The sequence below is a fragment of the Aspergillus saccharolyticus genome, assembly GCF_003184585.1.
Source record: "Aspergillus saccharolyticus JOP 1030-1 unplaced genomic scaffold BP01scaffold_75, whole genome shotgun sequence".
Lineage (NCBI taxonomy): Eukaryota > Fungi > Ascomycota > Eurotiomycetes > Eurotiales > Aspergillaceae > Aspergillus > Aspergillus saccharolyticus.
In genome coordinates this window covers 18,760-32,011 of record NW_020290685.1, presented here as the reverse complement: position 1 = coordinate 32,011, position 13,252 = coordinate 18,760, and the positions used below count along the sequence as shown (strand labels likewise).

At 52.9% G+C, this 13,252-nt stretch overlaps 6 protein-coding genes across 6 annotated transcripts; 4 read left to right on the top strand and 2 right to left on the bottom strand.

Annotated features, from left to right (window-relative positions):
• Positions 1-859: 859 nt before the first annotated feature.
• BP01DRAFT_224991 (nucleotide-binding domain-containing protein) lies at positions 860-2,901 on the bottom strand. The gene has a single exon (XM_025571170.1). The coding sequence runs from the start codon at positions 2,689-2,691 to the stop codon at positions 871-873; it is 1,821 nt and encodes a 606-aa protein (XP_025426227.1). The 5' UTR covers positions 2,692-2,901; the 3' UTR covers positions 860-870.
• Positions 2,902-3,013: 112 nt separating this feature from the next.
• BP01DRAFT_378000 (acetyl-CoA synthetase-like protein) lies at positions 3,014-6,143 on the top strand (the record flags this gene model as incomplete). The annotated part of the gene is made up of 2 exons (XM_025577026.1): positions 3,014-3,635; positions 3,697-6,143. The coding sequence occupies 2 exons, from the start codon at positions 3,014-3,016 to the stop codon at positions 6,141-6,143; spliced, it is 3,069 nt and encodes a 1,022-aa protein (XP_025426226.1).
• Positions 6,144-6,441: 298 nt separating this feature from the next.
• Positions 6,442-7,372, bottom strand: BP01DRAFT_351743 (GNAT family N-acetyltransferase; the record flags this gene model as incomplete). The annotated part of the gene is made up of 2 exons (XM_025573852.1): positions 7,256-7,372; positions 6,442-7,202 (listed from the first exon to the last, which is right to left on the bottom strand). Exons 1-2 carry the CDS (start codon positions 7,281-7,283, stop codon positions 6,442-6,444), a joined length of 789 nt encoding a protein of 262 aa, XP_025426225.1. The 5' UTR covers positions 7,284-7,372.
• A 222-nt stretch (positions 7,373-7,594) lies between these two features.
• On the top strand, positions 7,595-9,331 carry BP01DRAFT_427221 (aminoacyl transferase sphA). The gene is made up of 3 exons (XM_025579835.1): positions 7,595-8,573; positions 8,618-8,760; positions 8,810-9,331. The coding sequence occupies exons 1-3, from the start codon at positions 7,751-7,753 to the stop codon at positions 9,224-9,226; spliced, it is 1,383 nt and encodes a 460-aa protein (XP_025426224.1). The 5' UTR covers positions 7,595-7,750; the 3' UTR covers positions 9,227-9,331.
• A 222-nt stretch (positions 9,332-9,553) lies between these two features.
• BP01DRAFT_330327 (type 1 glutamine amidotransferase) lies at positions 9,554-10,470 on the top strand (the record flags this gene model as incomplete). Its single annotated transcript, XM_025573007.1, has 3 exons — positions 9,554-9,791; positions 9,881-10,116; positions 10,181-10,470. The coding sequence occupies 3 exons, from the start codon at positions 9,554-9,556 to the stop codon at positions 10,466-10,468; spliced, it is 762 nt and encodes a 253-aa protein (XP_025426223.1).
• Positions 10,471-10,660: 190 nt separating this feature from the next.
• On the top strand, positions 10,661-12,732 carry BP01DRAFT_361426 (H+/oligopeptide symporter). Its single transcript, XM_025576148.1, has 3 exons — positions 10,661-10,990; positions 11,042-11,408; positions 11,455-12,732. The coding sequence occupies exons 1-3, from the start codon at positions 10,720-10,722 to the stop codon at positions 12,437-12,439; spliced, it is 1,623 nt and encodes a 540-aa protein (XP_025426222.1). The 5' UTR covers positions 10,661-10,719; the 3' UTR covers positions 12,440-12,732.
• Positions 12,733-13,252: the final 520 nt, after the last annotated feature.

Genomic DNA, 13,252 nt, shown 5'->3' with positions numbered 1-13,252 from the left:
AATTGTCATCAGGCTGCCTGTCAAAGTAGCGCTGTTGACACCCGAAGAATGAACTATGAGATTGTTGTAAATGAACCTTCAGAATTTGGACTGAGTTGCGATAATACAAGTAAGAGGTTAAGGGATTTTATCTCATATAACAGCATAGATAGAAAGCGGGGGGATGTGGGTGGGTGTTGTCTTTCGGCTTTGTAGTATAACCAAGTGTTTTAATCAATTCTTTACGTCCGCTCAACAAGTTTAAGATTGCAAAATTCTGCAGTTAAGAGCGAAAATGTCTAATGTTTAGCTCTAGGTCTTAACAGGAGGAATTACCTTCGCCATATTGCTTTTTATGAATGCTGAAATGGGGGCCTCAGACTCCCCCTGATGCGAGATCTCTCCATACGGCACCTGCCTGGATATATATCCGGCAAAATACATGCTTCGTTCATTTATGCCCAGTAAGGTACTTGGGCTACCAACCTCGACTATAACACGAATATTACTACTATAAAAATATTGGCAGTTGTACAGCCACGCGATAAGCGATCGAGTTTAAAAAATACATCCACTTTCCGATTCTGCTTCCTTATTCGACTGTCTTATGATTACGCCGGATGTAGGGTCAAAAATCACATTAGGGACCGTAAATGGAGGATGGATGAGGGGCGGATTGGGTTGGGGACTGGAGGGGACGATTGGAGAGGAACAGAAGGTGGGGATATAAAGTTCAAAGCTTAGATGAAAGATGAAGAGGAACTGTGGAGGGAGGAGACTGTGTTGATGACTTTGACAAATGGGTTACTCTCTTCTAGTAGATTATCTGCGCTTATCCTAAGCTTATTGTCGTCTTTGACTGTGATATACATCCTGGATCTCTCTAGCTGCCTACAGACTGGCATTACTGTACTGCACTGGGGAGGCCAGCTTGCTCCGATGGGGGTTGAAGAGCACATGGACGGGGTCGTGCTCCCCAGCAATGGCGCGACACACGGCACGTGCAATGGCGGGCGCTTGGGCAAAGCCGCCGGTGTTGTTCCCGCCCGTGATGAGGAGATGTCCACCCCATGCAGTGCCGATGTCCTCGAAGATACCCAACCCCGTACAAGTGAACGGTCGAATGCAAAATTTCCGTTCCCCCTCCGGCCACAGGGTCCCTCGCTCCTTTGCCACGCGATATCCCGCCGGGAAGTACGTATGCGCCACTCGCTCGAGCTCGTCAAAAAGGGCCTGCAGTTCTGGAGTCTCTGGAGACGGGTGATCCAATCCAACATACCCGTATCCGCCCCCAAGAAGGAGCACCTCTTCGTTCGTCTGAGCATTCCTCGATACGGTCACATTGATGTCTTCGACCAGCGAGCCGCGGCGATGAATTTTGATGGAATTCCGGATCATCGGGTCCAGGTTTGGGAGCTGCAGCCACACGCCTAACACTCCGTGCACCAGTCCCTCCGAGGCCGTGCCATCTAGGAGTCCATTTCTCGTCACCCCAGTGCTGATCACGAAATGGTTCCCATGGAGAGGTCCCATCTGTGATTCCAGCAAAGTTACCTCCCCAGCAGCGTTGCGGCGGATTCTCTGTACCGAGCAGTTCCAGGTGAACTCTCCACCGAGCTCCATGATTCGATCGATCAGCTTCCCCACGAACAGGTGGATGCCGAGGGTAAACCCTTGCACGACAAGCGCACCGGCAAGTTCTTTGGACCTGACAGCCGCAGCAAACCCGGGGTATTCCCTCACGAGCTCGAATTGGGAGATCTCGTCCATGAGCGACCCTAGGCCTCGATTCACCTCAGTAGCCGCATCCAGAGCGACGTCTTCGGCATATAAGCGCAGAATGTCGGCGTGGAGCGAGACACCATTGAAGAGCTCCGGGGCGCGGTCCATGTACTCGTCCCAGAGCTTTGCAGCTTCCCGGTTGACAAAGTAGATGTCTTCTTTCATCGATTGTGCCAACCAAGTAGGAGTCTGCTCAAAGGAATTGACCCAGGCGATCTCGGCCGCCGTGAAACTCGACGGGGGTTTCAGACTCCAGCCGCCGTTGAGACTGGTCTTGCGGAAGACATGGCGCATGTGACGATAGATGGAGCTACTTCTCTCGTTGTAGCTATCCGCTTCGGTGTACGTGAACATGCGGGCATTGAAGCCCCCGTGGGTAACCCCCAAATGAGACCAGTCCTTGCAGGTCCGAGGATCCGGGTTGGCGTCTATAATCCGCACTCGAAACCCACGGGTAGCGAGGAACTCTGCTGTGACAAGATTCATAATTCCCGCGCCAACAAGTACGACCGTCTCGTCGGCATTGGGATCGTTTTCGTTGTGGTGGAGTGCGCCGCGGACCCAACCCTGAGCATAAAGCATCTCTCCTGCCTGGAGCGTCGACACCACCCAGGACGAATCGGATTGATTTTCTTGCTTGGGTACTGCGTGAATTCCAGTCACGCGATTCTTGAGCAGCTTTTCGACCTCAGGTATTTGCTTGGCGTCGCTGACCAGCAGAGCTTTTGGGGAGTCCTGATCCCGACCCAGCCACTGATCCAGTAGCTCCTCGGTGACTTCACCCCCCTCGCATACCCAGATGTCTATCGCATCGAGACCGTTGATTTGCGCCGCGAGTCCGGAATGGTCTTGACAGAACGAAACTCGAAAAGACTCATTGCCGAGCACAGACCGGAATTTCGGCACGTTGGCGCTGATCAGGAACTTCATATTAGGCTAGACAGTGTATTTGCCAGTTTACCATTCTCGTTGCGGCTGCTCAAGTATTAGAGGAGGATCGTGCGTATCGACATGCAACGCCTGCTCCAGCCTCTTGACCGGGATCTGCGCAGTGATGCTTACTCTCTATTTCCGCCGTGCTTAGTGAGGTGTACTAAGCCGTAAGCACACTATCTAAGGTAAGTCCGTCGATATTTTGGCTTTACCTTGGTAGATTTCTATCTTTATTTTTAATTTCTAATACAGTATACAACAGAAGAAGTGCCTTCTCTGGAACTACTTCTGGGGGTGTTGGCTAGAGTTTACCCCGACAATGGCCATCGAAACAACCGTTGTTGACCTCGTCGACGCCTGGGCAACGTGTACACCAGAGGCAACTGCAGTGGAGTGGAACGGGCAAAGGCTCAGCTATGCCGGTTTACGAGATGCGTCCCTGCACGTCAGTCAAGCCCTGCTTTCAGTCGGAGCTGGACCTGGCGACAAGATCCCAATCCTCTCACAGATGTCCCTGGAGCTTCTGCCTGCTATTTTGGGCGTCCTCAGGGTTGGTGCTTGCTATGTGCCCATTGACATGGCAGCCTGGAGCAAGGCAAGAATCGACGGCACGCTCGAGGACATCTCGCCGCGGGTGGCCATTGCAACCAGTCAGCCAGACACCCAACGCGCACCAGTGATTGTCTTCTTCCAAGAACTATGGCTTCAATCGTCGTTTCATAACATGAATGATACATGTAGCCAGTTGGACGCCATCCGTCGGGGTCTTGATACGAATGCACTGGCGTATATCACTTTTACGTCTGGCACCACGGGAAAACCAAAGGGGGTGATGGTCTATCATCAGGCTCTCTCCCAATTTGTGTCATTGACCGGCGGGGACTGTTTTAACACGGCTCCCGGGGAACGTGTGTTGCTGGCATTTTCCATTTCATTTGACGGTAAGCGGCATAAGTCCCTGCATGAACCTACCCAGTGGTTTGGTAGCTGAAGATTAGCCAGCATGTGCGGCGACCATCTGGACAACAATCACCAGGGGTGGAGCCTTGGTTATGGCCTCGTGGTCAACATTCCCCGAATTGGCGACGACCTGCGATAGTCTAATATTGACCCCGTCGATGCTTGCCACGTTGCATCCAGTTGGGCCTTTTGACAAGGTACGCAGTATCTATCTGGGTGCCGAGGCCCCCAACTTCGACATCGCGCGCCAATGGATTACCCCCACGCGAAAAGTGATCCATACTTACGGCCCCTCAGAGGCGACCATCGTCATCGCCTTTGGAAGAGTAACAGCAGACTCAGAGCCAGACCTAGGCGTGATTATTCCCGGTGTGCAGGTTGATCTCGTAGACGAGAACCTGAGAGAAAGCGATGTTGGCGAGATCTTGATATCGGGTCCCTGTTTGGCCGCGGGATACCTAAACAACCCAGAGCTTACAGCCAAGAAGTTTATCAGCTGGAATGGGAAGCGCGCATACAGGACCGGTGACTTGGCTAGGAGGACGAAAACAGGACTATCATGGATTGGTCGCGCAGACCGCATGGTGAAGAATCGTGGATTCCTCATCAACCTGGAGACGGAGGTCGAAACTGGGATGCTCCGATTCAGCAACGTTCGGGCAGCGTCTGCTTTCATGTGGCGCAATAAACTAATGGGGTTCGTGCAACCAGCTACTGTTGACCTCGAGGGGCTACGTCAGTTTATGAGATACAACTTTGACCAGTTTGTGGTCCCGGATGAGTTCGTGGCGCTGGACCAATTCCCTCTCACAGCGCATGGGAAGGTAGATCGGGCCGCGCTGAACGTTCAATTGGAAGAGAGAATGGCGCAAGAGGACGCAGATTTCGACACCTTTGTATGTAACTCGTCCTATGATGCGCTGCGGTGGGCGTTCGCCAAGTGCCTTCACGTTCCCTTTAAAAATCTCACCAGGGCATCGTCTTTCAGTCGACTGGGAGGTCACTCGCTGGCGGCTATACTCGTGTCCAAGGCTCTGATGCAGCAGGGTTATGCTACCAGCGTTCTGGAAATCATTCGCGAAGACACCATCGACCACCTAGAAGCGAAGCTCACGAAGATCCACGAACAGCTCAAGCTAGTCGAGTGCAATGATAGTGGTAGTGGTATCGCACCATTGTCAGATACAGCACCAGCTACCGACATGCACAGACTGATGCTGGCGCAGTCTGCGCAGAACCCCATGTCAAATGCTCTCGTCGTCAGTGGCAGGTTTGCAGGGACGCAGGATGCCGTTCCAACGCCCCGCGAACTGCAAGTCGCTTGGGCAACGACTCTCGCGGCGCACAGCGTGTTCAAGACGCGATACGACCTGCAAACATGGACACTGCACGACTTGGACCACGTAAACCTGGATTGGCAGGAGGTTATCGTCGAAGCCGACGACTTCGACAACACCCTCCTGTCCATCGAGGAGCAGGTCTGGGCTCACCACCGGAATCTGCAGAGTGTCCGTCTAGACGTCCCATACTCCGACATGACCTGCGTCTACGCGCCGGGACCCAACAGCAGCTGCAAAGCCATTGGTTTCGTCTGGCGTCTACACCACGTCCTCATGGATATCTTCTCCTTCATCAATCTCACGTCCGACCTGGAGCAAGCCCTCACCAAAGGAGTAGTGACTCCGGGCCCCCGCATCGCCGACTACGCTCGGTTCATGGCAAAATACAAGGCGGACAATCTGGACGCTGCCACGGAATTCTGGAAGGGTATGATGAAGCCGCTGTGTAAACAGTCAATGTTCGACATACAGCCACCGCAAATACCCGCCCCTTTGAAAAGCGACGCCTGGCACAGGATGTCATATACGACCCGGGAAACCGTAGCCTCCATTGAAGCATCAGTGAACAGGTACAACATATCCAGCGCGACCTTGATCTTCGCCGCATGGGCCCTCGTCCTAGCAAACTACACCGGCCATCCTACTGCCTCATTCTTCCTCAGCCGCTCAGGCCGCATGGTCCCCTGGCCCGCAGCACCGTCTCTCGTCGCAGCCATGAACTGCCGCGTTCCGTTCACAACAACTCTGCCCGCCACCTCAACAGTGCAACAATGGCTGGGCGAGATGCACAGCAAACTCCACCGGGTCGCGGAGCTGGAGAATCTCTGTCAGTCGCTCAACCGCTCGATCTACCCGGAGCCGTATTTTAACACCGGCGTGCAGGCGTTCCTGTATATGCCGTCGGGCCCGCGCAGCTGGGAGGTACATGATCGGATGACAGGGCAGGCGGAGTCCATTGGCATGGTTTGGAGGGTGCAGCCGGCGGAGACGGGGATGGGGGAGATTCAAGGTGAGCTGGAGATTGATACAAGGGTGGTGGATTTGGGGTGGGCTGAGAAGGTGGGTGCTTTTGCGGTGGGGATGTTAGAGAGGTTGGCGGGTGCTGAGGGGAGTATGAGGCTGGGACATTTGATGAGTGGCAGTAGTTAGCCAGTATGTGAGTTCATATTGATTAATCAAGTTCCATGTATTTCATCCCGTAACTGTCATTCGCTTTGAAGCCTTCACCCGCCAAATCTATGTGACGGATACGGATACGGATATTCTTGGCTACTGTGCACCTCTATTGCTGTGAAATGGTTTGACGTAGATGTACAAGCAAGACTGCGCAAAACTGGCATGACCTGAAACACGAGAACTCGAACGAAGCTACAGGAGCTAAGATACATGAGATACCCCTTTGTCCCAAACACCTCGTCGCAGCGGGCAGACAAGGACGCCATCCACCCTAGAGCAAGCTCTTCACCTTCTCCTCTCTCTTCTTCTCCTCCTCCACCTCCCTCCTCACCTCCCCCATAGACTTGACCTGCCTCCCATCCTCCCCAAAATTCCCCTTCTCCAGCCACCGCCCCACCACGACTTTATTACCCTTCCACTCGTCATCCAACATACTCAACACATCCGAATCCCGCGGCGTGCCCCACCGACTCACATTATCCTTGCGCATCCTCCCCTCAAATACATACCCCAACCGCTCCGTGTGCGCGCGGGATTGGACATTCAACGCATGCGACTTGAGCCACACGCGCGCACACGTAAAGTCCTGGCGTTCGAAGAGATGCACCAATAGCAGGTAATGCGCTTCAGTGGAGGCATAGGTGCGCTGGAGTTCTGGCGCGAAGACGAAGTCGTCGAGTTGGATGGTGCGGCTGGGTGGGTGGGTTCTGTACCCTAGGATTCCGAGGACAGCGGTGTGGGAATCTGAGGCCGTTGTGGGCGTTAGGGTGGGAGGGAAGGGCGGGTTCAGGACGTGGGGATTTGCGCGCAGGGCGAGGATGGTTAGCGACGAGTTTTTGGAGAGTGTGCTGGCGATGTGGGTGGCGAGGTCGGATTCCGTCTGGATGTAGGGGAAGTTGGCGATGTAGTCAATTATCGGGTTGTTTTTGGGGAAGTTGAGGCCGCGGAAGAGCGAGGGGATGTGTTGCGGGGTGATGGGTTCGAGGGTTACGGCTAGGCCTTTGAGGGGGAAGGGGGAGAGGGAATAGGAGGCTGGGTTGGAAAGGTGGTTAGTGCTTGATGGTAGATGGGATGTGCGGTCTTACTTTCTGGGGCTGGTGCTGGGTCTGGCATTGTATGATGGGTGAGGAGGAGGATGGATGGCAATGCTATCTTGGAGAGTTTTTGTCTGCTGGATAATTGGGCCTCCTGTCTTGTATGGGGTGAGTAGAAAGGAATGCCCCGAACAGATCGGCACTCGTAAGCTAGTAGTGGCATAGCTTTCGGCTTATGGCTTGCAGATACACTAATACAGTAAGACAACTTGGCTTATGCCATGGCGCTGGTCTGTATGGATCTAGTAAGCTCAACACTAAGCTCTCAACTAAGCAGAAGCAATAAGCCACTAGCGCTGTAATGGAGACTCGAGTGTCCGACATGGCAGTCTAGCCAGTAAAGATAGTTAGAGAAGCAACATCCTCAATGTGCAGTATCCATATCGCCTGATTGAACACTACACCATCCCTCCCATCCTATCCCACCTTACACACCTGACCCTTACCCCACCGCCGGAATCCTGATTCAATCGACCAACGCTCACAATGTACGCCGACCGCATGCTCACCCAATGGCTGCAAGACCACAAGCCCCGCGCAACAAGCATGAAACACCAACCAGCCTTCTACCGCAACCTTGAACAAGCCATGGACCTCGCCCGCGCCGACCACAGCCTCTTCGTCGCCAAGCCCCGCTGGGACGACTCCGTCCTCGACTTCACCTCCAGCGACTTCCTCTCCTTCAACCGCACCGGCCGCATCCGCGAAGCATTCCAGGGCGAGCTAAGCCAGTACGAGGACTTCCGGCTCAGTGCCTCGGGCTCCCGCGTCCAGTACGGCAACTACGACTACCTCATCCAGATGGAGAAGGAGATTGCGGCGTTCCACGGTGCCGAGACAGCATATATCGCGCATTCCGGGTACATGGCCAATGCGGGGACTGTGGCGGCTGTGACGCTGCCTGGGGATGCGATTGTTTACGATGAGGCGGTCCATGCGAGTACGCATGAGGGGATGAAGGTTTCGCTGGCCCAGCACCGGTTGGCGTTTCGGCATAATGATCCGGATTCGCTAAGGGAGGTTCTTGGGGAGGTGAAGGGGTATCCGGGGTTTGCGGAGGGCCGCTTTTCGATTCTCATTGCGGTTGAGTCAGTATATAGTATGGATGGGGATATTTGTCCGCTGGAGGAGATGTTGCAGATGGTCAAGGACCTGTTTCCGCTTGGGAATGCGCAGTTCATCATCGATGAGGCTCATAGTAATGGGGTGATGGGGCCGAGGGGGGCAGGGCTGGTTAATATGTTGGGGCTGGAGAAGGAGATTGCGATTCGCATCCATATGTGCAGTAAAGCGTTGGGGTCGACTGGAGGTCAGTGAGCCGCATGAGACGAGACTGGGCTAAGTTCAGTACAGGTGTGATCCTCTGCAACAAGACGATTCGAGATCGGCTGATCAGCAATGCCCGGTTTGCCATCTACAGCGGCGCACCGTCGTTCCCCATGGTGGCGTCCATGCGCGCTGGGTACCGCTTGCTGGAGAATAACGAGGCCGAAGAGGTATCTCCTCCCTTCCTGGATGAGACAATCTCTAGCTCACAAGCTCCAGCCAATGCAAAGAATCCAGAGCAGTGTCCGGCACTTTCTAAAAACCATCACCGCCCATCCGGTATGGGATGAAGCCGTGGACCAGGGCATCCTCAACATTCCCCTCGCCGAGGACTACGAGAGCATCGAGCACCTCACTCACATTGTGCCGGTACTGACTCGTCCAAAACACGAGCTGTACCTCTTCTTCCATCTGATGATCAACAATATCAACGCCTATAACGTGTCCTTCCCGGTAGTACCCAAAGGGAAAAGTCGGGTGCGCCTGGTCTTCCACGCCCATAATGATCTGGATCAAGCGGAGACGTTGGCAAATGCCATTTGCGAGTGGGCTCAGGAAATGTTGGTGATTGAGGACGGCCAGACGGACAACGTCTTGCCAAGTGCGGCACGCCGGGTGTATGCCATGAATACTTGAGACGTAGCTAGTCAAGAGGCTTTGTTTGCAAAATAGCGTCCCCAGTTGGACAGGAGTAAAATTGTATTCAGCATGGTAGGCCAATACCTACTGGTTGCCTCCGAGTTTGTTAGCATAAGACCTACGCTTACTGTAACACAGTAAGCTAGATGACTGAGGGCAGCCATTCACCATAAACCCGCTGGGTCTGGTCTTTCTAATACAGTGTCGATCCTTTCGATGACAGACCTAGGCTGAGGGGGCACCGTGCAGGGCTAGGCTTTTGTAGACATAAATTTTTCCAATTCCTATGCTTTCACGAAACGCTCCATCCGGAGCTCAGAAAAAATGCGATCAACTTTGCGCATTGCCATACTCATGTGCGATGAGCTGGTCGGAAACCCCAAGAAGGAACACGGAAGCATCGGCAACTTCTATAGAAAGTTCCTGGAGACCGGAGCGCAGAAGCTCGAGGAAAGTGGTCTCCACAAGAAACCCAATATTAAATATTTCTTCTACGACGTAGTAATCAAGCAAGAATACCCAAACATCAGGGAAATCGACGCGGTATTCATGACAGGTAGCCGTGAGTGACACCGACCCGGAGAATCAACCCTCTATCTTGCCCACTTTCTGCTCAGAGACTGCAGCTAATATCTCTTTTCTTTTGTTAAGGCCATGATTCTTTCACATCAGGCTCAAACAACTGGATCTTGAAGCTCGTTGACTTCACCAAATCGCTGCTGCACGAGCAATCGCGGGTCCGAATCATGGCTGTCTGTTTCGGGCACCAGATTGTCGGACGCGCATATGGAGAAACGGCTGAACGGAATCCTTTGGGCTGGGAAGTCTCTGTTACTCCTATCACACTATCAGAGACAGGTAAGAGAGTCTTTGGCTGCGATTCACTGGTATGTTTGTTCACTCTGTGACCGACGTGTTGGACAGTGTTAATGAGGATCAAATGGCTGGCAGGCGCTTCATCAGATGCATCGCGACGTCGTCCGGCGGTATCCAGCATCTGTCGAGAAGCTAGGCCATTCCGACCGGTGCGAGGTGCAGGGGATCTACGTCACGAACCGGGTCATGACTCTGCAGGGACATCCGGAGTACGATGCCACGATTGCCTGCGAGTTGCTGGAGCGGAGGCGCGGATCTGTGCTAGATGAAGCCACATACCGAGATGGGATGGATCGAGTTCATCATCCGCATGATGGGGTGCTTGTTGGGGCTGCCTTTTTGTGGTTTCTGATAAAAGATTGAAGGATGAAGCAGGAATGTGGGTGTTGACATTTGTGTGGCGATGAAGCGGTGGTATTATGGTATTTGGGGGTTTCGGCTTACGGTAAACTATACCGCTCCGGTACAGTTAGTCATCATACCTTACCAGGTACCACCAGAAATATATATCTCTGCAAGGCCAGACATCCTCTCTTGTTATTTTTCTCAAGTCACGTTCAAGGTGTTCTTCTAGGCTTCACTGGGTATCTGTATATGATGCAATTCTTTCCAACATGTCTAGACCTGAACCAGACACTGCGACTGCATTAATCGCGACCGATCGCACTCCCCTCCTGCCAGCCATAGCAGAGGACATTCCTCCACCATCTTCCATCGCCAATGGCCACGGTCATTTAAGGAAAGTCGCAGACAATTTTCCATTCACCGTCTGGGTCATTGCGATCATTGAGTTCTGCGAGCGATTCGCCTATTTTGGGGTCCTGGGACCCATGCAGAATTACATCCAGAACCCTCGAGATGACCCTATCCGCTCTGGTGGAATCGGTTTGTCATGCTTACCCAGCTAGTGCGACATAATCTGACGCGAATACCCAGGACTCGGACAGGCTCATGCTACTTTGGTCAACCAAAGCTTCATGATCTGGTGTTTCCTGACGCCTGTAGTGGGTGCGGTTGTCGCCGAGCAGTATCTCGGCCGGGTGAAAACCATCCTGTACTCTGCTGCTATCTACAGCGGCGGATTGGCGATTTTGGTCCTATCATCTCTACCTGCCGTTCAAGAAACGGTCATTTCATTGCCAGGATTGCTTCTGTCTCTATTTCTGATAGGCGTCGGCACTGGTGGAATCAAGGCGAATGTTAGCCCGTTGCTTGCTGAGCAGTACACGTCTCCTGGTCAAGTTATCCGTCTGCTCAAATCGGGTGAAACAGTCATCATTGATAGAGACTTGACGGTTCAAAGGTCTGTCTCTAGACTTTCTTCTTATGCAAATTCTGACGTTTGTCAGGATGTTTGCAACTTATTTTCTCTTTATCAACGCCGGCTGTCTTGCTGCTCTGGCTTCAGTCGAAATCGAACATTCCTATGGGTTCTCGGCAGCATTCGCCATCCCGATGACCGTCTTCATCATTGGCTTCATAGCTCTCATTCACAGCAAAGACCGGTATAACAGTAGTGCGCCGGATGGATCCATTATACCGAACGTCCTCCAAGCTCTCTGGATCACAATCAAACATAAAGGTAACCTCAACTGCGCCCGACCTGCCCTAGAACCAGTCGAAAGCCCATACCAAGAATATCCCTGGACCAACTCCTTCATCGACGACCTCCAAACAGCCCTCAGCGCAAGCAAAGTCTTCCTGTTCTACCCGTTCTACTGGGCCGCCTTCTCCCAGCTCTTAACGAACTTCATTTCCCAAGCCGCGACAATGCAAACCCACGGCATCCCCAACGACATCCTCCCCTACATGAACCCCATCACAACACTCTTCCTACTCCCCTTACTCGACCGCCTCATCTTTCCTACGGTCCGCAACCTCGGATACCCCGTCCACCATTTCCCCCGCATCACAGCGGGGTTCATGGTCTGCGCACTAGCCATGCTCTACGCCGCTTTCGTCCAGCGGACCATCTACGTCTCCCCGCCATGTTACGACCATCCACGGTCGCCCACCTGCATGCACGGACAGGTCCCCAACGACGTCTCCGTGCTCCTGCAGGTCCCCGCGTATATCCTCGTCGCTTCATCAGAGTGTCTTGCGTCGGTGGCAGGCCTGGAATACGCGTATGCCAACGCGCCCAAGTCAATGAGGTCGCTGATCATGGCGCTGTATTTGTCCACCGTTTCGGTGGGGACCTTCCTTGCTATGGCCGTCATGCCGCTGACCGTTGATCCTAAGATAACGTGGATGTACATTGTTCTTGCAATGGCGGTTTTCGGTGCCGGGGCAGCGCTCTGGAGTGTGCCGGTTCAGCGGAAGGAGGCTGGCTAGCTAGCTAAGCCAGCTGGTGGAGGGGAGAAGAAGCCCATACATCCCAGACAAAGTAACTTGAGACGTGATTCCGTTTGTCTGAGCGTCTTTTTTTTTTTTTCTTTTTTGATCCAGAGATAGATAGATAGATAGAAGCTTTCAGGATTATATTCTAAGAAGTCAAAACATGTAGCCATTATGGTGGACAGGGCCGTTTTGTTTCCAGGGTCAGAAGTTATACGGAAAGGTATATTGGTCATATATTCGGCGAGAGTAGATGTTTCTCAATTCAGACCGTCTGCTCTACCTTTATGAAAAGAACATGCATGATGTTGAGCCACTACCTTTGCAGTGGGTAGTCTAGTTAGTAACATTCGTCTACCGGTAAGGCTCCTTAATGGTATCTTCTAATTTCTATCCCGTTGGAAAGCTCGTCGTGGAGACCGGGGACTGGAGACTTCCGCCGACCCTGTCATTGCCCCAACATGAGATGCTTCAGTCTATTGCTTTCCCGTTATTGACTCTGATCCCTAGGTCAAGGTAACCAGCACAGTAAGTAGTAACCCGAAAGCCAGCCAAGGAGGAGGCCGTGGGCCGCGATAGGTGTTTGCCGGCGTGAGCTTTGCAAGCAGCCTTGTTATTTGGTGAGATCTTGACTACGGAGAGAGGAACAAGGAATGGTCAGCACAGCAGAGAGAAGGACGTGGTGATGGCATCTTGGCTGCGTGGATTTCGATGAGCTGATTCATTGCTCCGGGCACGTAAACGGTCATCTAAAACATAGAGTATCACTATTAGGAAACCAGATACAAGGATATAATTGGATTCGCATGT

What these genes read in the sequence shown, in the direction of transcription:
- BP01DRAFT_361426 (XM_025576148.1), top strand. Translation starts at nt 10,720, where the DNA reads ATGTCTAGACCTGAACCAGACACTGCGACTGCATTAATCGCGACCGAT. An exon ending in TATCCGCTCTGGTGGAATCG is followed by an intron (nt 10,991 to 11,041) that starts GTTTGTCATGCT and finishes GCGAATACCCAG; the next exon opens with GACTCGGACAGGCTCATGCT. An exon ending in AGAGACTTGACGGTTCAAAG is followed by an intron (nt 11,409 to 11,454) that starts GTCTGTCTCTAG and finishes GACGTTTGTCAG; the next exon opens with GATGTTTGCAACTTATTTTC.
- BP01DRAFT_427221 (XM_025579835.1), top strand. Translation starts at nt 7,751, where the DNA reads ATGTACGCCGACCGCATGCTCACCCAATGGCTGCAAGACCACAAGCCC. An exon ending in AGCGTTGGGGTCGACTGGAG is followed by an intron (nt 8,574 to 8,617) that starts GTCAGTGAGCCG and finishes AGTTCAGTACAG; the next exon opens with GTGTGATCCTCTGCAACAAG. An exon ending in AGAATAACGAGGCCGAAGAG is followed by an intron (nt 8,761 to 8,809) that starts GTATCTCCTCCC and finishes CACAAGCTCCAG; the next exon opens with CCAATGCAAAGAATCCAGAG.
- BP01DRAFT_224991 (XM_025571170.1), bottom strand. Translation starts at nt 2,691, where the DNA reads ATGAAGTTCCTGATCAGCGCCAACGTGCCGAAATTCCGGTCTGTGCTC.